At 40.5% G+C, this 23471-nt stretch overlaps 1 protein-coding gene across 2 annotated transcripts; it reads left to right on the top strand.

The window, feature by feature from the left end:
- Positions 1-1526: 1526 nt before the first annotated feature.
- impg2b (interphotoreceptor matrix proteoglycan 2b) lies at positions 1527-21371 on the top strand. 2 transcript variants are annotated; one of them, XM_083550201.1, is made up of 18 exons: positions 1527-1601; positions 2416-2652; positions 3554-3720; positions 4254-4279; positions 4741-4796; positions 5271-7753; positions 7835-7996; positions 8901-8959; positions 9074-9094; positions 10924-11183; positions 11673-11731; positions 13323-13596; positions 13839-15490; positions 15586-15805; positions 17128-17338; positions 17553-17741; positions 18735-18891; positions 20062-21371. In XM_083550201.1, exons 1-18 carry the CDS (start codon positions 1535-1537, stop codon positions 20143-20145), a joined length of 6384 nt encoding a protein of 2127 aa, XP_083406327.1. In that variant the 5' UTR covers positions 1527-1534; the 3' UTR covers positions 20146-21371. The 2 variants fall into 2 exon arrangements, with proteins under 2 accessions (XP_083406327.1, XP_083406326.1); XM_083550200.1 differs by having other exon boundaries at positions 13323-13611.
- Positions 21372-23471: the final 2100 nt, after the last annotated feature.

Raw genomic sequence — 23471 nt, 5'->3', positions numbered from 1 at the left:
GCCTTGCTCAGGGGCCTGACTTAGTGTGGCTGGAATTTGAACTCACGAGCTTCAGATGCAATGTCCAACCACTAAGCTACCACCTCTCATTTTGGCAGATGCCCATATCCTTACCGACTTATTTTATTCTTCAGACGGAGCAGTTAAGGGGCCTGTTTAAGGGCCCAGCTTAGCGCTGATGGAATTGAAACTCATGACCTTCTAATCAGACGTCTAGCATCTTAACCACTGAGCTACAACCTCCTTCCGCATGTAAACGCTCCGTATTAACAAGCAAAACAACGTTATGGCGTGTCCCGAGGTTGCTTTGATGCTAATTGTTACATCGTGGCTGCGCTGAAACATGTCCTTCTAGTAGATGGAGACGTGCAGTGTAGTTCCCTTATGGCTTTATTAGGAGGCACAACTCCAAGCACCGGGAATCCAAAGCCTATGCCGGGAATTCGCCCTGGAACACCAGGGTGGGATGCACGATGCATGAACAATCCTACTGGAATGAATTTCAGACGATATGAAATCAGAACCATGGACCTCAAAGATATTTGCAAAACATTCGCAGTTCTGCACTTTATGCACACCTAGAAATGCGTTTGTGTATTTCTGCACCCTCTACGACTTCTGTAGTAGAGGGATTGAGCTGGGATTGGAGCGTCATGGCTATAATTAGATGTGACGTTGCATGGAGTTCTGGTGCCGCAGATTTGCTAATCCGGGCTAGGCTGGGAGATTAGCACCAAATTAGGTCCTCAGACAGGCACAGATGGGGTGGGATGCGACCCTCCCCCGTGTCTCTGCCCTAATCCAGAATTACCGCAAAAAGGCTCTCATGATGATGATGATGATGGCTCTCCAAATTTCCGGGAACTGAGGCTACGGATAGGGCTCTGTCCTTTTAGATAATCCTCATGATAAATGGTTCTGTTAAAATAAAAGGTTTTTGGTGCACCACAGGAATCTCCACAGCGATTGGAAGAAGAGGTTCCTTTTAAGAAAAGGGTTTTATGTAGAACCCCATCGATGAGTCAGAAACCCCCAGAAAAAACAATTGTGTCCTTGTTGGTTGCTTAGTGACGTTTCTTCAATCCTTTGCTGGGAACTCTTAAAGGATCTACACAAAACCTTCGAACGTCTGTTTTTCCTTTGACCCAAGCGGCACCCTCCCCACCCCAACACTCATTTTAAAAGATGGGCCCTTTTAATAATAGAATTTGGGTTTGACTGGTCCTGGGGCCTGTTTTCCAGCAGTCTGTAGGAGATCAGCTCTGTTTCAGGTTTCTCAGGTGAGCTGTTCAGTAGCATCTGTGACTCCTGCCCCCTGTTTATCTTAGAGGACTTGAAACAAATAGGATTACCAGTGCAAAACCCCGGGTAAAGAGCCGTGTTGAGCAGAGCCGCGGCATCTCAGAGACCTGTAACCATGCGCTAACCCAGGTGCCATGCTTTTTGGGGACTTGGGTTATCACGTGTATCATCTGCTTCATTTGAGTTTTTGTAAAAAAAGTCGCATTCGGGTTTCGAAACTCTAATGGCGGACATGAGGAAATGTGTCTGTTTGATCCTGATGCTCTTACTTTTGAACGGACACTTCTACTGTGACGCAGGTGTGTATTCCATTACTGTATAATAAATGTGTATTTATAAGTTTATTCAGTCAAGGAAAAACTTAAATTATTTCTTAATATCTGTTTTATTAGTATTAATTCTGACAAAATAATCCTTTCTTTCGACTTTAACCATTTTTTGACTTAAACAATTGACCATCCTATTTCAGAATTAGTCCTCATTTGCTCTTATGATAAATAACCTCCAGTCTTCTGGGAAGATTTTCCACCAGATTTTATGGTGCTTTTTAGAGATTCATTCAGCCACAAGTGTGTTAGTAAATTCAGGTACTAATGTAGCTGAGGTAAGGAGGCCTGGGGTGTTCGCGTTCATCTCAGTAGGGTTTAAGCTCTATAGCAGGAGATCTTCCAACCTTCCAATGAAAAAGTAATTGGTGTCTTAATACTTGCATGTAATGCATCTTGGTGGTTTCTAGATTGCTTGTTGTTTTGACTTAGCAGTACCATTTCAACACCATTTGATTTTGAATGATCTTGTTAATCGCGACTAAATGCATTTGTCAAAAGTATGTTCAACATCTTAACCACTGAGCTACCACTTAACACTGTGGCTTGTGATTATGTTATGCCATTAGCATTGACTTGTCAACGTACCCACAGGGTTTTGTGGTAGAACTCAGAAAAACGGTTCTTCTGTTCGGAATTTTTTTCATGATTAGCACTGTTAAACACTTTAGAACCAGATGCAGATGTTTATCCCAAACACGGCTTGTTAACACGACTAACACCTCATTTTGACCAATTAACACCAAACAAATAGACTTTTTGGACTTATTTCTCTGTCCATGTTAAGATGGACCTGGTGATGGCGCTGAGCTGGAAGACTGGCATTTGGACAACGGTAGAAATTCCAGCGATTCACAAAATCAAACGATGGACAGCTTGATTTTGGCTTCAAGATCTGTAGAGGTGAACGATTCCCTGTCCAGGATGAAGCGAGGCGTCCTGTTTCCGAGCGGAGTCAAGATGTGCTCTCAGGAGACGGTGAAGCAGGCGGTCCAGAACCATCTGGACTACTTCCACCTGAGAGGTAAGACTTCGTGGGTGCTGAATTCTAGATTCTGATTCAGTGCGCTTGTTGTGATGTTATTGTTCACAGGTTCCCTTAATAGCCGAGGCTTCATACAAACAAATGTTTATTATGCAAAGAATTTTTTCTTTGGCGGTTCTTTAACGTTGGAACAGGTCTCCAGTTTCAGCGAATTGTTTTCAGAGCTTTGTGGTTTCTCATGGCAAGTGTGTTTGGTCTTTATTCTCTTGTAAATTTCCTCATAATTTGTGAACTTGTGAAAGAGAATGAAACAACAAGCATCTCTCCATCTTTCCTTTTCTCTTTCGATGCCACTACCAACAAGTCATTACATACAAAAGATCGGTCTTCTCAGCCTGCCAGGAAAAAGTGTGGGTTTTTTTTGTCACAGAATCCAACTTGGTGGGTCAAAAGTTTGAAGGATATTCCCTGCAACAACAAAAAAATGCTATCCAGAATATTGTGCTAGGCCTGTTTATTTTTCTAACACGGAACAACAATGAGGAGGAAAAAAAAACCTCTTACTCTTTTCCTTTTGATTTCTAAATAATGATCCGCTCGCACCAGCGCTTAGCGAAAGGCGGTGGATTGGAACTGACGTGTGTGGGAGAGAGTGGATCGACGGAAATGTTTTCATTATGACAGGCTTCGCTTTCATTGTTGGTCTTTTTCCGCTCTGAAATAGCGATTTATCGTACGGGTTTGTGTCCCGGTTACGCGGCTTGAGTAATGACTCGGTTTCATCCATCGCCGGATTTGATTGCGTAAAAACGGGCTAACCTGAGCGCTTACGTTTTTGGGAAAAAACGACATGTTAGAAATGAGGCAACTTTCGCCATCACTAACAGAATGACTCTAATCCAAACTCTGACACGTTTTCTCATTCTGTGTTGTGATTCAGTGTGTCAGGAGGCCGTCTGGGAGGCGTTTAAAATCTTCCTGGACAGGCTTCCCAAACGAGATGAATACGAGTTGTGGATTAACCGCTGCCTGAATAGCAGCATTTGCATCTTTGACATTGGCAGGAGCTTCAGCGAGTCACCTGAGCATCTCACCATCGTCACCAGCGTAAGCATTTCCCACATATTCACCCCGTATGTCAGGAACACATGCTACGATCTGCATTAATCCTTGTTTGTGCAATGCTAATAAGTCCCCGATTTACGACGGAGATGAGTTTCTGATGACCCCATCATAACTTGAAAACATCGTAAGTTGAGACATGGCCTGGCCTACCCAGGAGTCTTAAAAATGGTGATCAGTATGGGGCTGTATACTATAATTTGTTAATAATTTAACAAATTAAAGATCATAATCTAGCAATACAGAGCAATGTACAGTACTGCACTGCATAAACACGAGTGGAGGGCAGAGCATACGCTGCGATGTTTGCCTGCTACACAAAACGTAAAATATTTGTACAATTTCTTCGTATAGCGATCATCATCGGTAGATCGGAAAATTGTAAGTCGAACCATCGTTACTCGGGGACCATCTGTACTAGTATGACTACTGTTCAAACATGACTTGAGTACTCGAATCTATACTATTACTACTAATATTACTAACTTGATTATATTTGTCTTTGGTTGTCGTTTTAGAGGGTGAATATGGCTTCAACAATGGGGTGAGTTTCAGGTCACAAATACAAAAAAATACACCTTTAGATTTGGCCACTCAAAGTGTCCTAGAAAGTACTAGGCCACTAAAAACCACCAGAACAGCTTTAACAATCGGGATGGTTTTAAAATAGTTTCGTCACAGGAATTTCTAATAGGATGATTGGATCCAAAGTCAGAGAGGATTTTTGACATTTTAAGACTAAAATAAGACTAACTGATCTCCACTAGCTTTCATGTGCTAATATTTTGGGTGTTGGGTGGAATGGTTAAAATATCAAGGCTGGATAGTTAGGGATAGTCTTCTTGGGTTCTAAAAACTTATTTAGAAATAAAACCTCTGGCTTTGTTTTTGTTTAAAAGTACATTGAAAGATCTTGTTGTTGATTTCAAAATTGTCTTTTTTTTGGTACCTTCTCATTTTTCTTGGTTAAGCATTGTGCTTTAATGACAACATTTTCCTTTCCAGGCAACAGACTACAGCTGGTCCTGCAAAAGCTGAAAACATCTCGGCCACTGATGGAGGTTGGTTTGCTTACCCTTCACAACAGATTACTAATCTACCAAGGAGTATCTGATTAAATTGGAAAAATTACAGTTGGAACAACTGATTTCTCTGTTGTTTGTCCATATTGGTATGTTCGGAGTCATCCTGTTTGATCAGGTTCACTGAAGCAGTTACAGGCACAAGACATTGCAGCAGTTCTTAAAACATACTCCCCTCAGAATAGCCTCTAATCCCTCTTAATTACTCAGAAACACCTGACAAAAGGACCGTAGCAGTGTTAGCATGCTGTGCCTGGTCTTTTAAACTGCTTGAACATGACTAAACATGACACCTGATTTAAGGGACCAAATGAAAGCCAAAAACACTAATGGTACAGTGTCACATTTAGTTTATTGGTTTCCATTGAAGACATGCAGCATTGTTTTTGTACATAATCAAGACCAGTGTTCCGAAGTGTATCTAATTTTCAAACGTCCCTAATCTCTCTACAGTTACCAGTGTGACTTCTCGTCTAGTAGATCTCAGTCCAATAGAATCAACAGATACAGAGGCTTTACTTAATCCAAAGGAACCTAGAGTAATCACAAAAGAGCCTGGGGTTGCTCGGATGGAATTAACAGTAACCACAGAACAGTCTTCGGATGCACCAATTAAAGTGATGGCATCCACACAGCAGTCTACAGTTAGACCAAACATAGCTATGGTAACTAATGAAGAGTATTTGAATGCTCCAGAAGAATTAGTAGTAACCACCAAACAGTTTATGAGAATTGCAACAGAAGTGATAGCAACTGCAGAGTGGTCTACAGATACTTCAACAGAATCAAAAGTAACCAGAGAGTCACTGTCTATAAACACTCCAACAGAAGAAATACTAACCACACAATGGCCTATGGATATTTCAACGGAAGCAATAGTAACCACAGGACAGTCTACAGATATTGCAACAGAACTGAGGGCAACTGTGTATTCAAATGAAGCAACGGTAATCGCAAAGTCTATGGATTTTGCAACAAAAGTAGTAACAACCGCACAGTCTATAAAAACTCCAAAGGAAACCATAGCAACCATACAACCACTGTCTATGGCCACTCCAACAGAAGAGATCTTAACCGCCGAATGGTCTACGGATCCTCCAGCAAAAGCTATAGTAACGACAGCATTGCTGTCTGCAGATACTACATCAGAAGCAATATTGGCCACAAAACAATCTATGGACACAGAAGAAGTAACCACACAACAGTCTGTAATTACTCCGATTTTAGCTATGGTAACCATTGAGGGGTCTATAATTACTCCAACAGAAAAGATATTAACCACAGAACAATCAAATGTTGTTCCAACAGAAACTACGCCAACCAAGTTGATTATTACTCCAATGCAAGCGATAGTCGAGATATACCAGTCTACAGAGAAAGAAGTAATAACAATGTCCAGACAGTCTATTGTTACTACAAATAAAGCTATAGTCTCGACAACACAGATTACTGAAGATTTATTCCAGGTCCCCAGTATGGCCACACAGCTGGATGACACTCCAGTGGTCAGTGCAAAACCTGCTTTTGATTTGACCACTGAAGATTCAGGGGTAAATCCCGATTCTCTGACAGAAGTAACTGGTCAGACGACTGAGCAGATAAGCCCAGAATTTGACTTGGAAGTGAACCATAATATCCCTAAAATACCTACTACTACTACTACTACTACTACTACTACTACTAAAGTTGCCTTTGAGAATGGTAAGAATGGCATTACTGTCAATTCTGGATTAAAGAAAACCCCAGTAGACATAGAGGAGGCATTACCTGAAGAAGCCATGCAGGTAGACGATAATGATGGTGTTGGAAAAGAACTACAATCCTCACCCAGCCCTTCTGTAGTCACCACAAATGAACCTAGTGAATACCAGCAACCAGAATTGGATACACTTGAAAACACCCTACCTGGTGACTCTTTAGACACATTTCCAGATGAACCACCACGTTCTGTTAGTGATGACACACATGAAGAAGGGTCTGTTATTGTAGAAGAGGTAGCCAGTGGTGAGGCCACCAAATTCAATGTTTCTGAAAAGATGGAAATCCTTGCAGAGGCTGACGTTTTAATTGAGGCCCCTACAAGCAAGCTGTCCATAGCAAAGAATACACCAGTAAATGAAGATGTCTCTGTCAGTGCAGAAGTTTCATTTGGTTACACAGCAGAGGACAACCCAGAAGATTTATCTGAAGATGCTAGGCATAAACTTGACATTGTGTTTGGTGGGACGCCTACAAATATACCAGAAGATGCCGCTGAAGCAGTACCTTCAGTTGAGAATGCAGGCGAAGAACAATCAGAAACAACCGTGCAGATTGTAGTCAATGAGGTGCCACCCAGCACTATTATACCTGTTGAAAGTAACGAACCTGACAGTAAAGTGACGCCATCTGTGGTTATTCCAGACACTAACAGTAAAGATGTCACTAATGCATTTATGCTTGACCCTAGTGTTATCATTCTGGATGTGGATGATTTCACACCTAATGCCGGACTTACCACTGGGGATTACACATTTGGAACCCATCACATGGAAATCAACATCAATCAACAAGAAGAAACACTTGAAGAGAATGCAGTTGAAGGAAAGATGTCGGAAGTTTTACAGGACACTACCTCACCCTTACCTGGAACAACAGCGTTGGAAGGAACTGCCATTTTCAAAGATACAAAAGATCTTGAAGCCATAACTTTACACATACCTGAGATTGCACGACATACCGTGGTCCTTGATGTTCAGCCATCAGAGTTTCCTGGAACTCTAGACAAATCGACTGGGACCCCAGAAGAGGATGACATACCTGCACCACTAGTTGAGGTTAAGAAACCTACAGTTGGCCTAAATGAACCGACAACCAAAATACAGCAAAACACCGGCTCATCGATGTTACAAGCATCCACAAATATCTCTAATACCATAATAGACAAGGGGAACATGGTGCGTAGCAACAGTCAATAATATTATCTATAGAATCAATTCCAAAAACCGTATCCAATGTCTTTGCTGTCCGTTGTCCAGATTGGCAATGAAATCGACGAGATCTTGCCGCGGCCTGCGCGATCGAAAACGGATCAAGTGGTGGAGCTGAGCATTAAACTCCGAGGAGAGTCATACGATGATGCTCTCAGAGATCCAACAAGCTTTTACTACCAACATCTGTCTGAAGAGTTCATTGAAAAGGTGCGTTATAGGCTTCCTGCAGGGTTAATGGCATCAGCATGTGAAAAAAAAAAAGTTAGCAAGCCGGCTTGTATTATACAATGTCAGAAAAAAACTCCTTGTCAATAGGGGCAGTACCCTTGAAGATACACCCACTGGACACATTAGTATAGGTACATATTAGTACCAGGGTACAGGCTTTTTGGTCACATTTTTGGGGATGGAATGGTACAAAAATGACTTAATGAAAGTTGGAAACATATTTCTACCTTAATTTTCCCCCGGAAAGGTTTGAATTAGCACCCTAAGATGTAACTATGAACCTTGGCGTGTACAACCACATCAATTGTATCCTACATATGTACCCCAACTGAACCGCTTTTTCAGACCGTCTGTCAAAACAGCTTCTCTTTGGAAATCAAATGGAATTTTCAGATACAGGGTCTGGAAACTGTTTTGCAGCCGCTGTTTTCTTGCTTAAAAACCATCTGCTTGATCACTAGCCAAAAATACAGCATCCTGATATTCTGGAGATCCCGAGCTGAAATTCTGACTACAAACACATTCTCTGTAGCATTTTCCCCTCTTTTTTTGTCAATTTAAAAAAAATACTATTTTTCTTTCACATTGACAAATGTTTTGTTCCAGGAACAACCTCTAGAAGTATATAAAGGGCGTACCCCTGTGCTAAAAACTGAATTGGCCTTATAGGAAATGCACGGTACAATTTACATCGCCGTGTTTGGTGTAGTGATGCCTTTGGAAATCTGTCAGCTCGTGCTAGGGAAAGACCAAGCTCATTCCCAGATGCATTCTCATTTATTGGGATTTCATTATTTCATGCGAGTCCTGTCTCCTGGAAAATCCCTAATATCCCATTTTACATTGCCCCCGCTCTTTCTTTCCCTTTTTTCCTTTCCTAAAGATTGAAGATGCCTATAAAAAACTTCCAGGCTTCCAGAGGGTTTTTATTCGTGAATTCAGGTGAGGCTTGACTAATTTACTCCTAAAAAAAAAAAAAAAACGACTGCAAGGTCTATCATTTGAGATGTTGCTAAGAACTTTGTTCCCTTCTTCTCTCCATGACAACAAAACCAGGCCACAAAAAGACATCCAAGGGTGAGTAGTTTTCCTATTTTCCACTTGAACTCGTACTCTGACCTAACAGCTATATATCTCTATTTTTCATATGGGCATTTATGGCTCACGGTTTACATGCGACGAACACAAAACAGATTTTTCTGATGCTAATCGCGAGACTGCTAAGTCATCACTTTATAATACCTGCACGAAAATTACCCACGAGACTGATAAATCTTATAAACTGGCAGCAAAGTGTTTCCCTCCGCTGCCATATCGCACAAGCAGCTGCAGGATTTGGGAACTTTTGACTCCTCCCAAACCAACTAATGGGAATTTCATGTGCGTGCGTTATTTTTTATTTTTTATTTTTTTTTACGCTGCAGGACGTTGGAACCTGCGGCATTTTAGTGTTTACATTCTATGTTGTTTTACGGACTCTGCATCTCTGATCTCAAGACTCGTCGTGTTTATGGTTTAGACTTAGCTTTTACCGGCTAGCGTTTGTGTTTTTGTTGCATTACCCGACCTGACATTTCAGATTTCTCGAAAATGGATTTAGGTTCTAATTCCACTCCCATTATTCTTTTTCCCCAAAACAGAAAAAAAGAAACAAGCCCACCAACACAGCATGTAGTAGCAGCTCAATTGAAATAATTTTCACCAATTGTAAAACGTATTTTAGTTACACATTGTGAGCTCCTTGAGACCTCTAAAGCACCTAAGAAGAGGGTGTTGATGTGTATTAGCATCCTGGCTTTGCCTCTTAGCCTGCAGGGGTAAAGATATAAGACGTAAAGGAGATTATAGATGTCAGGGGAGAGAAAATTAATCTGAGTCATCACTTTATAATACCTTGTACAAAGTCTGTAATCTGTAACCTGGCAATGTTTCCTTATTGTAATAGAAAATAAGGGGCAATAATAAAAATAAAGCGCTACGTCATTGATTTTTGTTGTTGTTGTTTAAATTCAATGGATGTCATATCTCAAATGCTAGATGTCCCGGGGGGCTGTTTTGGTCATTAAAATGTACTCGATATGCATCAAGACATTTTAAACAAGGCAGCTAACAATTTTTGCTCATAAATGCTATGAATTGTTTAATGATATATAACATAATATACAACATAATAGCACATACACACCATTTTGTTGAAACTATTCAAATCAGGTTACATTTAGGTATTCTGCAAGTAGGACTGTGAGGAAAGACAACCTGAAATAAATAGCAAATGAATGACCTTAAACCTGACCTTAAGCACACAGGAAATGCTTTTCTAAAAAGAACACGCATTCTTGCATAGTTTAAAAAAACATCTGGTCTGCTTTGCAACATTACCTTAATTTTAAGATTAGACAAAAAAAATCCCAACATGGAAATGATTTGAAGTATTAATGCGAAGCCAATTCCAAAAAAAGTTGGGACACTGTGCAAAATGTAAACAAAAACTTATAAATCTGTTTTCTATTTTTAACAAAAAAAAAAAAAAAAAAACAAACACATCAAATGTTTACTCTGAAAATATTTAGCATTTTAAGGAAAAAAATATCTTGTAGTTTTAGGGAAAAAATTTGGTTCCATATGATTCAGATCCAGGACTCTAGCGGCTTAACAGTTCTGGGTTTCTTTTGTTGTGTTTTTCATTTCATGATGCGCCAAATGTTTTCCAAACGATGCGGCAAATGGTGAAAGGTCTTTCAACTTTTTTGAAATTGTGGTTGTAAAGAATTAATTTTTATAAAAAGTGAATCCATTTTTAGAAAATCCAAAGAACTTGACATATGTTCTTCTTGGAAAAAGTTGGAAACTCGTCTGTAGAACATTGCTAGCTTGATCTATAGGACTTTTTGCCTTCTGTTTCTCAGAGGGCTTGCGGTGGTGGTACATTACGCCATCATGCTGGAAGGAGACGTAGCTGGCATCAGCAACGAGACCATGAGCGACATCACCCTCCAGTTCAATCAGGTGGAGAAATCCTATACGGACCCAGAGGAGCTGCCCACCGTGGTCTACACTGTCACAGACTTACGCCATTACATCACTCAGGCGCTGCACAAAGAGAGCCTGGGGAACAATGGAAACGCCAGTTTGGATGTGGACCCTGACTCTCTGCAGCTGGAAAATGGTATGAAGCACTCAAAAAAAAAAAAAAGAGTTCCAGTTACATACACATGTCGATGGCTGGAAGCCAATGGAATTATGGGTCTGATGAGAGCTTTATACCCGGTTATACTCACAAGGACGCTTGGCTTTGTTTTGAAATAGAACCAGAAAGCCATTTTCAACTCCTAATCCTAATTATGATAATTTCAACACACTAGGGATGGAACCAACGACAGATCAAACAAATAATGTGTTCTAAACAGATATCAATACTTTGTTTCCTTTTCAACAACTTCATATCTTCTTCTTCTGGCCACGCTCGAAATCTGAATGGTTGGACCTTTAAAGGACCTTTTCCACTCCTTTTGCATCTGCAAAGGTTCTTATCTCCAGCTGGAGAAGCCCCCCATTCCCCAAGTCTCAAAACTGATGCCATGGTCGTTATAAGTTATGCTCAGCATTTCCCCGGTACATAATCCCATCTTATTTGTCTCTATTTTTACTTTCTCAGTGGAGACTTTGCCGCTTTCCAAACCGACCAGCAGACCGCTCGACTCCAATAACATGATGGTGAGTTAGGGGTCATTGCAAAGACCACCTAGTTATTAGAAAACCATGCCTCTTTTTGTATTTTCTTTCTTATTTCAGCTGGCCACATTTTCATGTGCAAATAGTTTCTGAGAATTCTAATTTTTTTGTTTTGTACCTTGGATTGCAAACTCTATGCTAAATGCCAAATGATACCCAGTAATGGCAATCATTAGAAATAGCACGAGTCATTTTAACAGCAGCACACTTTTACCCCTCTCTGACACTCATTACTCAAACCTTATTTATTTATTTATTTATTTATTTATTTATTTATTTATTTATTTATTTATTTATTTTTTACTATTTTTTTTCTCGTATGCCGTTTTGAGTTGCTATGACATTGAGCATGTTTTTTTTAATCACTGGAAAGATGCAGCTGAGAACCGAACGGTTGAGATTCGACATGTTTCTCGGCCTTGGAGTCTCATTCATACATACTCGCTTGCTTAGATGGATGTGTGTGTTCACATGCGTTTATGTATTTTCACTGTGTTTTCCCTTTGTTGTTTGCATACTGTTAATTGCCCCTCGAGGTACACCACAGGGACCTCACGAATCAAGGAATCGAGGAACGCTGGCTCGCAGGCTGTAAAAAACTGCTTTTTAATGGCTGCTTGGTGTCACCCTGTGGTCCGCCTGCTGCAGTGACACTCCATTTATTGCCTCGTTGATCTTGCAGCTCGTAAATAAAGTAAAATCATGTGCTTGCCAGGATGAACTGCAGATGGGATACAAATTAATGGGAGGAACGAAATGTGTCTGTGTTGCAATGTTTATTTATTTTTGTGCTAGCAGGCGTTTCATTCACTTGTGTGCCTCTGCAAAGTCAATTACAATTATTTAATTTACCCGATGATGGATATGTCTTCCAAGGTTGACCCTGCCCCCTGCTTTTATAACCCCTGGCTACCGTAATGGTTTGTTCTGAATCATGTGCTATGGCCTTCGTTCTCAACCTATGAGAGATTTTTTTTTAATTTTCTCCATCTCATCATCATCATCATCAGAACACCAGCGGAGCGGAAAATCTTTCATAAAACTGGAGTTACATTTTCACAGAGATGTAGAACAAACTCCAGAGAGCACTGGAAACTGTTCTGGCGGCTCACGGTGGCCCGACACCTTTCGAAACACCCTCGACAGCGTGTTGAGTAATGGAAGAACTAAAGCATTACAGTTACGATTTGAACTCATGTCCTGCTTGGCATCTGCGGTCGTAGAGAATCGCTATTGATATAGTTAATGGCGATTCAGGTTTCACTTTGGCTGCACATTGAAATTCTTTACAGTTAAATGTGTATTTTCCACAGTGACTCCAGGAAAGCTATCTTTCCACCAAGGAGATTAAGGAAAAATTTTCTTCTACTTTGATTTGGAGAGCAGTGAGTTTCCTTGCTATGGGCTGGGATTTATAGAAGATATTTTCAAAAAATATTGCTGCTGATTGTATTTTTAGCAAGCACCCGTGTTGATCAAAAGATAGTTGGTAGCAGCATGGACCAGGTTTTAAAGGTGTTAATTAAATTTTGCTTGAATTGACACTGCAGCTATATTCTTTTTGCCCCTTCAGGACAATGTGCTGACTGCAGAAAAGCCACCTGACATTCCAGGGCTTGAATTTCCCAGTAATGATGTCTTCATCAACAATGAGGACTTCCTGTTTGACACTGTGCACCCGCATCACCCCTGGATAGGCCCGGAGACTGGGGTGCTTAGTGAAAATGACATCATTACCGAAGACAATCCACCAAAATCACGTACAGAGGTTCCACTCAAGACAATGGACACAGAAATTAGCTCCAAATCAGATGAGACCAGCAGAAAACCAACACCTACTACAGACAGTGTGGGTCTAGAAGGTGGGGTTACATCAAAGTCTTTTTTGTAATAAATGAATCCATACAAATTTGTTTCTAATTTAACAATAAATTCCTTAAAAAGATTGTAGAATAGCACCTGATCCAGTTAAGTATGCACTTGATGCTGCATTGAGGTTATGCACGTAGCTTAATTAGGTTCAAAACAACATGCAACTGAGACTCCTGCTTACTGATAACTGTTGTGCATGTTTCTTCCTCCATTACAGATGAAATTAGCATCAAAGAAGAAAGCTTTCATGAAACCACAACCTCTGCAAACCCCAATCCTGTTACTGTGCTTCAGGAATCCCAGTCTACCCAGTTTAAAGCTAAGAGTACTGTTACAGAAATTCCTTCTGTAAAAACTCCGGGGGATAAAGATTCAATAAAAGATGAGAATCCAGACATGGGGTCTGGATCAGGCTTCTCCATCAATGACCTAATCTCTGACAAGTGGCCATGGGTAACACAGCGGACTGCGGTACACTTAGAAAAAGCCAAAGACCTGGAAGTGCATGAAATTAAATTAGTCGGAGAAAACGAGAAATCGGAGGTTCTTGTCGTGCAGACATCTACAGTGTCATTATTAGACAATGTTATTATATCTCAAGATGTAAACGTTCATGACACAACTACAGAAATGACCCCAGTGTACTTTAACATGAAAACCCAGAGGGAGCTTTCAATGCAGACTACAGAAGATTTTGAGAGTTCTGATTTCCACCCAGGTGAACTGTTCACTCCTGTTGCTGCTTTAACTGATCTGCCCAGGCCGGTCTTTGCTACTACAATCGAAGGTTCAACAGTCCAGGTTTCAGAGGTTAATCCTTCAAATGAAAATTCCCAGAGTGCCACTGGTCCCACAAAACTAACAGTCACATTGGTCACAGAAGCTTTTACAGCATCTATCAATGTTAACCCAGAGGACACTACAACAGAAACAAATTCTGTCCTGGTTGCCACAGAACCTCCCATGTTTGTCGACATTGAGTTTGAAACCGTCAAAGAGTCTTCCGTTTTTTATGGTCCTAATGAGCAACTTTTAATAAAAAATGTGACCCGTTTGCCAGCGACTTTTGACTTTGAGACATCAAATGCTGACTTGGAGATTATCGAAGACGTTGCGTTTGAACTCACACAAGCTCCCACTGTAGAACTTCCAGACGAAGACCTTGTCAAAGATGAAATCATTGTGGTGACCGCTGAACCTGTGGAATCAGTCACTGTAGTGGCCACAACTCGAGCGCTCTTAACCGCTTCATACAGTCATACATCTGACACACTTATTCCTACAGAGATGACATCGCAGACGTATGGTCACTTAGTTGTAGATATAGACACTAAAAACGATGCAATCGGACCCACGGAAGCAGGTACCAATGAAGTCAAACTATCCACAGCAACTTACCCTTTCACAACTTTAGTCACCCCCAATGGCACCAACATCTCTGAGAGAGACCGCCCATCTACAACCATACCCCCAGTCTTTGAAACGACCTTTCAATCTACTGATAGTATAATGGGGATCGGAGGCGATCATCTAGCCATGAACGGTCATATATCAACCCCTAGTATTTCAGACCAGATTCTTTTACATGAAAACAGCAATAATGACAGCAGCACAGTGCAGTCTCGCATTCCAGGCAACCCCAGCATAACCGACCTTGATGTGTCCTTTGACATTATCCAGTATGATGACGAGAATGGCAGTGGATTCATACATGGTAATGACATGGCCAGTGTCGCCATGCCAGTGAGTCCTGGCCGGGCTCTGATGGTATTTTTCAGTCTGCGGGTCACCAACATGATGTTCTCACAGGACCTCTTCAATAAGAGCTCCTCTGAATACAAATCTCTGGAACGGCAGTTTTTAGATTTGGTAAGAAATCACCCAATGAGCCAATTTGTGTGTCAAATCTTGGTGCAATTTTAAAAAAATATGCATTTTCCCTTTATGTTTGTTTGTCCCCCTAGCTGGTCCCATATCTACAGTCTAATCTTAGCAACTTCCAACGCCTGGAGATCTTAAACTTCCAGAACGGTAGCATTGTCGTGAACAGCAGGATGAAATTCAGGAAGCCGGTTCCCCGTGAAGTGACATCTGCGGTCTACCTTATTCTCGAGAACTTCTGCAACACGGCATACCAGACCATGAACCTCGCCATAGACAAGCACTCCCTGGATGTGGAATCGGGTAAATTTTTTAAAAGCAAAGCAAGTGTTATTTAGGGAAGCGTTTTCTAAAGCTGACACATTTTTTACACTCGTCTGTCCTGCTCAAGTGCTAGACAGTCTCTGTCACTGAGGTGATGGGAGGTGATCCTTCTTGGGAATCCTGGCCCTTGATCAGAACATTCCACTTGAACCAATTTTCACCCACCTCTGAGGGTAACAGGAGTATTCTGGAAAATCTTGTGTAGCCGAATTGCTCAACCCTAAATCACGAGTTGTTTTTACGCCCCGCAGCAGGCGCAGTGTAATTGGTAGCAGATGCCTTTGTTATCAGACGGAGCCTTGATATTAAAAAGTGTTTTTGTTTCGTACAATAAACACGCATCTAATTTGGTATGGTCAGTTAGATGATCGAGGAAAATGGGCTTGGATTGAATTAGTCTGATGTTGATTTTTTTGACATTATTGTATTTTTGGTTCCTCTTGCCCATGTATGTATCTGATTACATTTTTTACACCCTGGAGGGGGTGTTGTTTAGACCTTGTTGCTTTTTCCATGTCATTTTAGCTGTATTTTGCCTGTAATTCTATGCTGGCATTGGATATTGTATTTTTGCGTGAGTCCTCCAAGTACCTGGCTTGGTTTTTACCCTGCTACCCTGCAATGGCTGCTTCCCCTGACTGATTGATGACTGTTTATTTAATCTGGACTCCACTGACCACTCTCAACGATGTATTGTTTATGTGCCAAACACTGAATTGTGGTATAAAAAAAAAAAAAAATCACCACATTACAACAGGAACCACAACCCCCCACCCACTAAAAAAACCCAATGAGAGCGTTTAGATTTGAGTCAAATAGTCAGATGCTAAATAGAGTCAGACCTGAGTTGTTTATCAATAAACACCTTTGACACTGTTGTCTTGGCTTAGCCGCGTGTTGTTTGTGTGTTCTTGCTGAGCTCGGACCACATATAATCTGTCTGAGCCCTTTGTGCTTAGCACACGCTTTACCAAACAGTGGGTCATTTCCCTTCAGTTGATAATCTTATAGCTTTGCCCTTTGTTTATAAAGCTCTGTGCAACTTCGAAGTGATCCTTTGATTAAATTGATATACACAATAAAGTTTGTCACCTGACCATTAGAATGCTTTGTTCTTGTTTTTTAATGTCCCATTTCACATTTAGTCCCGTTTGCTGTTAAAATAATCGCCACTCTTCTGGGAAGATGTTCCACTTAATTTTTTGGAGATTTGTGGAGTTTATCACAAGGGTGTTCCATAGGGTTGAGGTTCTGAACGACAAATGGTGACACGGGTACTTCTCTCTCTCGCACGTCTATAGGTGACAGGGCAGACCCATGTAAGTTCCAAGCGTGCAACGCCTTCTCGAAGTGTACGGTAAACCGCTGGAGCAGCGAGGCAGAGTGTGTATGCGACGCCGGCTATTTTAGCGTAGATGGCCTGCCGTGTCGGAGCATCTGCGACATACAGGAGGACTTCTGCCTCAACGATGGCAAGTGCGACATCATACCTGGCAAAGGTGCTATTTGCAGGTAAGAGGGCGGGAGAATGTTGTGTGTGTGTTAGGTGGTGTAACGGTACACAAAATTCACGGTTTGGTACATACCTTAGTTTTTAAGTCCCGGTTCAGTTCAGTTTAAGTACAATTGCAGAGAAAGAAATGCAAAACATAAATGCGTGTAATGTTACACCCTTAGTATGTGTGTGTGTGTGTTTGACTCCTAGATGAACACTGTCTGTATGCAGGTGTCGTGTTGGGGAGAATTGGTGGTATCGCGGGGAACGCTGTGAAGAGTACTTCTCAGAGCCTCTGGTGGTTGGCATCGCCATCAGCTCAGTGGCTGGCTTTCTGCTCTTCGCCTCGGGGGTGGTGTTTTGCTTGACCCGGATGCTGCGAGAGCAATACGACAAAGACGATTCGGAGGATCCGCTGCGGTAACCAAAGCGGGATTTTGAGTTGTCAAATAAGGGGGTGCAGGACCAGGACCATGATATCTTACCACCCATTTCACATTGCATCCTCATGGTAGAGGTGGTAGATCACTAGTTAAAGCTAAGGGTTACTGATTTGAAGGTTGGGGGTTCAAGCACTGGTATTGCCAAGCTGAAACTCTTGGGCCCTTGAGCAAGACCTTTAACTCTATATGCTCCAGGAGTGCCGTATCATGTCTGACCCCCAGCTACCTAACATAATTGGGGTATGCTAAGAAAAGAAGGTGGGAAGATGTTCCATTAGATTTTGTGGAGATTTGTGTGAGTCATTTAGCTGCAAGGATGTAAGTAGGTCACGATTCAGGCTCTGATGTAGGTGAGGTGAGGTGAGGAAGCCTGGGGTGCAGTCAGCATTGATGAATGTTCAATAGATTTGGAGCTCTATAGCAGGAGATCTTCCACTCCAACCCATGGAAAGCATGTCTTCATGAAGCTGGCTTTGTGCACAGGCATTTGGCATTGTCATGCTGGAACAAGTTTGGATCTCCTAGTTCAAGTGAAGATTTAATTCTACGGCATTCAAAGACGTCATACAATTGTGTACCTCCAACTGTGTGTGTGTGTCAGTAGCAGCCATGATGTGATAACAGTGTGCTAATCGATTTCTTTGCAAATCATTTCAGCCTTAGAAAAGATTTCAGGTTGGACCATGAATAAATGTGTCTTGTTTTTTTCTGCTTGCTTATTTTTCCGTTCTACTTGCCTAGTTTTAATGGTGTATAATTGTTCCCAGAGGACATGTGAAGGTTGTTTTGTTTTATTCCGAATAGATAAAACAGGACATCATGCTATTTTTTTAAATGAACAACAATAAAACATTTTTACCGTTGCTAATTTGCTAATATACTTTTTTTTTGTGTAGCCGGTTTGGTGTTTTTTTCTTCAACATCGTCATGTATTGACGTTTTACGCCTCAATATTTGTTCTCTTTCTCAGGCATGAAGACAGAGTACCATCTTTGGAACGGGGGAGCGGGTTGAGCTCCGTGTATGGGAGTGACGTAGCATCAGGATGCGGACGATATCGACAGACGTACTTTGATACTGGCAACGAGATGCGGCATGTCTACGAGAATGCTCAGCTCACTCCTGAGGTGTGCACTCTGTGTTGTGTGGGTGTGTGTGTGGTGTTTGTGTGTGTTTCCGCTACTGAATGAATCAAAAAAAAAAAAAAGGTAATTGCTGACTGATATAAACTCGCCAAATGCGTGGAAAAAGTCAAAATTGTGAGACATAAAGTCAGAATTGTGAGTTTGCATCATGCAATTCTAAAAAAAAAAAAGGTCAGAATTGTGAGATAAAAAGCAGCAAAAACCTTTTTGTATTTTTTATTTAGTGTCGGAAACGGGCTTCCACGGGAAACTAAGCTTTTTGTTGTGTGGTTATTCCAATAAAATGAACATTTTCTAAGATTAGTGAAATCGTGCCTAAAATAATCCTCTACAATCATTTCTATTTTTATCAAGTCCATAGAATATGCAATTCTACCCTCAGTGAACAGTCTTTGACACTCCAGTGGTTGATCTCAGTAACACAAAACTAGTTTGTATGTATCTCTCAATTGCGTGTTTATATAATCAAAATTCTGACTCTTTTTTTTTTTTTGCAATTGCAAGTTTATGTTTATTAAAAAAAAAACAGCAGCACAAAAAAATATATAATTATTATTTTTTAAATTCGGTGGCGGAAACAGGCTGCGGGGTTGCGGCCAAAATTCGTGGATTTTCAGAATTTGCTAAATAAAAGTAAATACATAGAAAGAAAACAAAAAACTAAAATGTGATACAAAATGTATAAATACATAAAAAAAACTAAGAAAAACAATGCAAATAAATTAATAAACATTATGAGAAAATGTATGAATAAATAATAAATGCAATACAAATAACAAATGAACAAATACAATAAAATGCAAAAATTTTTTTTAAATGAAACAGAAAAACTAATAATAACAAGCAATAAAAAAAAATAAAAAATAAATACAATAAAAATCTAATGAATAAACCAAACAAAAAAGTATATATAGTTTGCTGTAAAAAAAACTTAATTATCCTGGCAACCTGAGTATGGAGCAGCATAATACCTGCCCCAATGTACCTTTATTAGTGTTTGTTGCAGTTCCTGTTTGTGACCACTAGGTCAATACTAACTCAATCAGCATGCTGTATTATGATTTTTCAAAATCAAGCATTGATGTAAAGGTTAAAAAGGCCTGTGGTTCTCTCTCTTTCTCTCTTTTTCACCCACACTTTCTCTTCCTGCAGGAAATCCCGGATCATGTTCGGATCCTCGATCTCTCCGCCAAAGACCACCGGTTTTCCCATTTTGCACCGCAGCTTAGAGTCTGAGATTTCCCAAGGTTTATCGGTTTTCTTTTCTTCTTTTTTTTCTCGAGCAATATATTCTGTTCCAGAACGTTATTATTGTTAATTTCCACCCGAAAACTCCAGAAGATTTAAAATGCAGGCTGTCATCAGGCATTATCTAACATCCTGAGTTTACATTGCGCATTAAATTTTTTATTATTATTATTTTTTTTAACCAGAACACTGCTTAAAATGTGGGTCCTGATTGGTCAGGAGGGGGCGGCTCATTTTCTGAAGGCTATGGTTTCTTTCGATTCCCAAGGACGCTCATGATGAACGCTATACACATGTACCTCATTTGGTTCTACATATAGAAAAATATATTTTAGTATTTATTTATTTATTTGTTTGTTTTTCTGGACTCGTTTTCCGAACACTTATTTTTGGGTTTGTCGGTGCCTTTGATTTTTTGGGTCATTAATTGTTACAGTTGTAGCGTGAGATGCTAAAACAATGAGGCATTTAGACAAATGTTGACTCGTATATGAAAACAATACCGAACCTGTGTCTCATGTTTTTCCTACAGGACGTGTGTTTATAGGTGAGTGTGAAGCGATACAACGCTGAACGATCAAGTTTTGCTTTTAAACGAATCGCTTTTTATTAATGTGTAATGGATGAAATAAATTCAGATTTTAGTGTAGATTGTGATTTTTCAAAAACATACATCGGTTGGCTAAAAGTATCGGGACACCTGAATTTTCCCTCGGTATGTGGTTCTTCCTTAAATGGTTAGCACAATGTTCGAGCCACACAATTGCATAGGACATCTTCGGACTTGCTAGCGTTAATTCTTTTATTGGAGCTAGGAGATCCAAACCTATTCCAGCAGGGCAGTTCCTGTGTGCACAAAGCCAGCTCTATGTATATATACGATTTAAATGGATTAGAATAGAAGATCTTGAGTGGCCTGTGATAGAGATCTGACCTCAACCCTATTGAAAAGAAAGAATTGGAACGACACCCCAGGCCTCCTCACCTCACCTTCATCACTACCTACATTTACTAACAGCCTTGATGAGTCTCTACAAATCTCCACTCCGCAATCTTGTGAAACATCTCCAAGAGTGGAGGTTATTCTAACAGCAGATGGAAACTAAATATGGAATGGGAGGTTCAAAAAGAAGCATATACCAACCTTATGCTCAGGTGTCCACAAACCTTTGTCTATGCAGTGTATATTAGAACCTACACAATGCAAGCCAATGGCTTTTTTTTTTTTTTTTTTACGAATTAATTAAACACCGAACGTTTGATAAAATGTCTAATAAAAGAAAAGGAATATTTCTGCAGGACAAACACTTCAACAACACGGCAATAAAAGTTTGTTGGGTTGTTGGGCTTGGTCGTTGGCAAATCGTGAATTTTTTTTTCGTAACACCCGTTCAGTTCCTCGCTTCTGGCCTGCGATATGTTATTTTTTTCCCCTTTTTGAACAGCTCAAGATGTTTATCTGTCTTGTTTAAGCTTTATGTATTCCTTATTTCAGTGTAGATGCAGTGTAATGTGGTAACATGCAGGTTTTTATTGTCTAATAAAGTGAGGTTTATTAGCATCTGTGCTTTTTTTCTGTGCTTTTTTCCCGATTCCTTTCCACATGGTTTGCTCGGGTCATGCTTCACTGCCTGGTATACAAACACCGACGTAGGTCTTTTGTGAAACACATTCTCTGGACAGCACGAAAGCAATTAACATGTTCTCTGGATCGTATGCGCTGTTGTGCTCGTCTGTCGTTTCGTTTTTTCTGCTGGACATGTGTCTAGGGCTAATTTTATCCTAGCCCAGACTGTAGATTCATGCAGCCACAAGTGGCTAGACAACCTGCAAACAAACAAACAATTTCCCCACATTTTTGTTTTCCACACTTGACTGTTGTCTCGTCTTCGTAAAGATTTTCAAAATCTTTTCAGATTTACAAAGAAACTAGTACACGTATCCATTCGCTGGTCTACGCACCCCGTCTTCGGAAGCAGGATTGGGAAACATAATTGTACAGTAACAAGCTAGTGAGGTCATTTGGCTTGTGCTTAAAAATATTATGCCTTATGTAATTTATACATGTTTCCAATTATGAAAGAAAATATATAGCTGTTTTTCTTCAGGCATTAGGCAGCCCACACACACACACACACACACACACACACACACACACACACACACACACACACACACACACACACACAAACGAGTCCAGGAACATACTTCTGACCACAAGAAAGCAAATGACAAAAGCAGATTACGGCAGTAGAAAACCATCTTTTATATATATTTATATATATTAGGTAAAATTCCAGTCCCTCTACAGTGGCTCTAGCACATGGAGTTGTCCCTTTCCAGCTGCTGGCAGGAGTGGACGATTATTCCCTCAGGCCCTTCCACAGAAGCTTACATAATACAGATAGTGGTTAGAACCTGGAGGAAACCCACACGTACAGTAACCTGAGCTCGGTGTCAAACTCCGGATCCTGGAGCTGTAAGGCGGCAGAACTGCGATTCAAGGTAATAAGAGGTATTTGCAAGGTGCTGAGGAGATGATGGAGATCTTCTCAGACCAAACACTGAAGTCAAATTCTTTCAAAAAAGAACTTTCAGCTACATCTTATTTGTTTCTTACAAATAAAACTAATATGACTGAATGTTAACAACACTGACACGGTCTGAAACGGTCCATACACTCGTACAAATCTTGTTTAAAATCTTTTCTGAAATCATTTGTTACTTAAAGTTTACAAGCTGTCCATGGACTGCATCAAATTTTGATAGTACTGGAAGTTGTTAGTTATTTTGGAAAGGTTTCTGAAGTTGTCTTGGAGTTGTGTAATTCTTGTTGAGGATAAGTCTGGAGCTTGTTTGTTATCCAGAAGGTTCAGAAACTGTTGTGTCCATTTTTGTGTCATTCTTGTTTAATTCTCAATGGATCAGGACCTGTAAAGATTTTTAAAAGCTATCCAGTGTGCATTTTGTGCTCTGGAGAATTCTGTTTCATTGCTTGAAATGTTTTGAAAAAACGAAGGTGTTGAACATCACCATATAGTATAGAGTGCGGGGGGTTCAAGCCCCGGCATCACCAAGCTGCCACTCCTAGGCTCTTGAGCAAGGCCCTTAACCCTCTTTGCTCCAGCGGCGCTGTATCATGGCTGACTCTGCACCTGGACCCCAGCTTTGAAGCAAGTTGGGATAAGCGAAGGACGAATTTTACCGTGCTGTAATGTATATGTCACAAATAAAATTGCTAATCATCTTTTAAAATCTTCTTTTAGTAGTTCCAAAACATTTTTCCAGAAGAACACAGTAAACTTTCCAAGAAA

Source organism: Silurus aristotelis (assembly GCF_946808225.1).
Source record: "Silurus aristotelis genome assembly, chromosome: 9".
Lineage (NCBI taxonomy): Eukaryota > Metazoa > Chordata > Actinopteri > Siluriformes > Siluridae > Silurus > Silurus aristotelis.
Note: the sequence above shows the minus strand (reverse complement) of the source record. Positions and strands in the feature narration are given on the sequence as shown.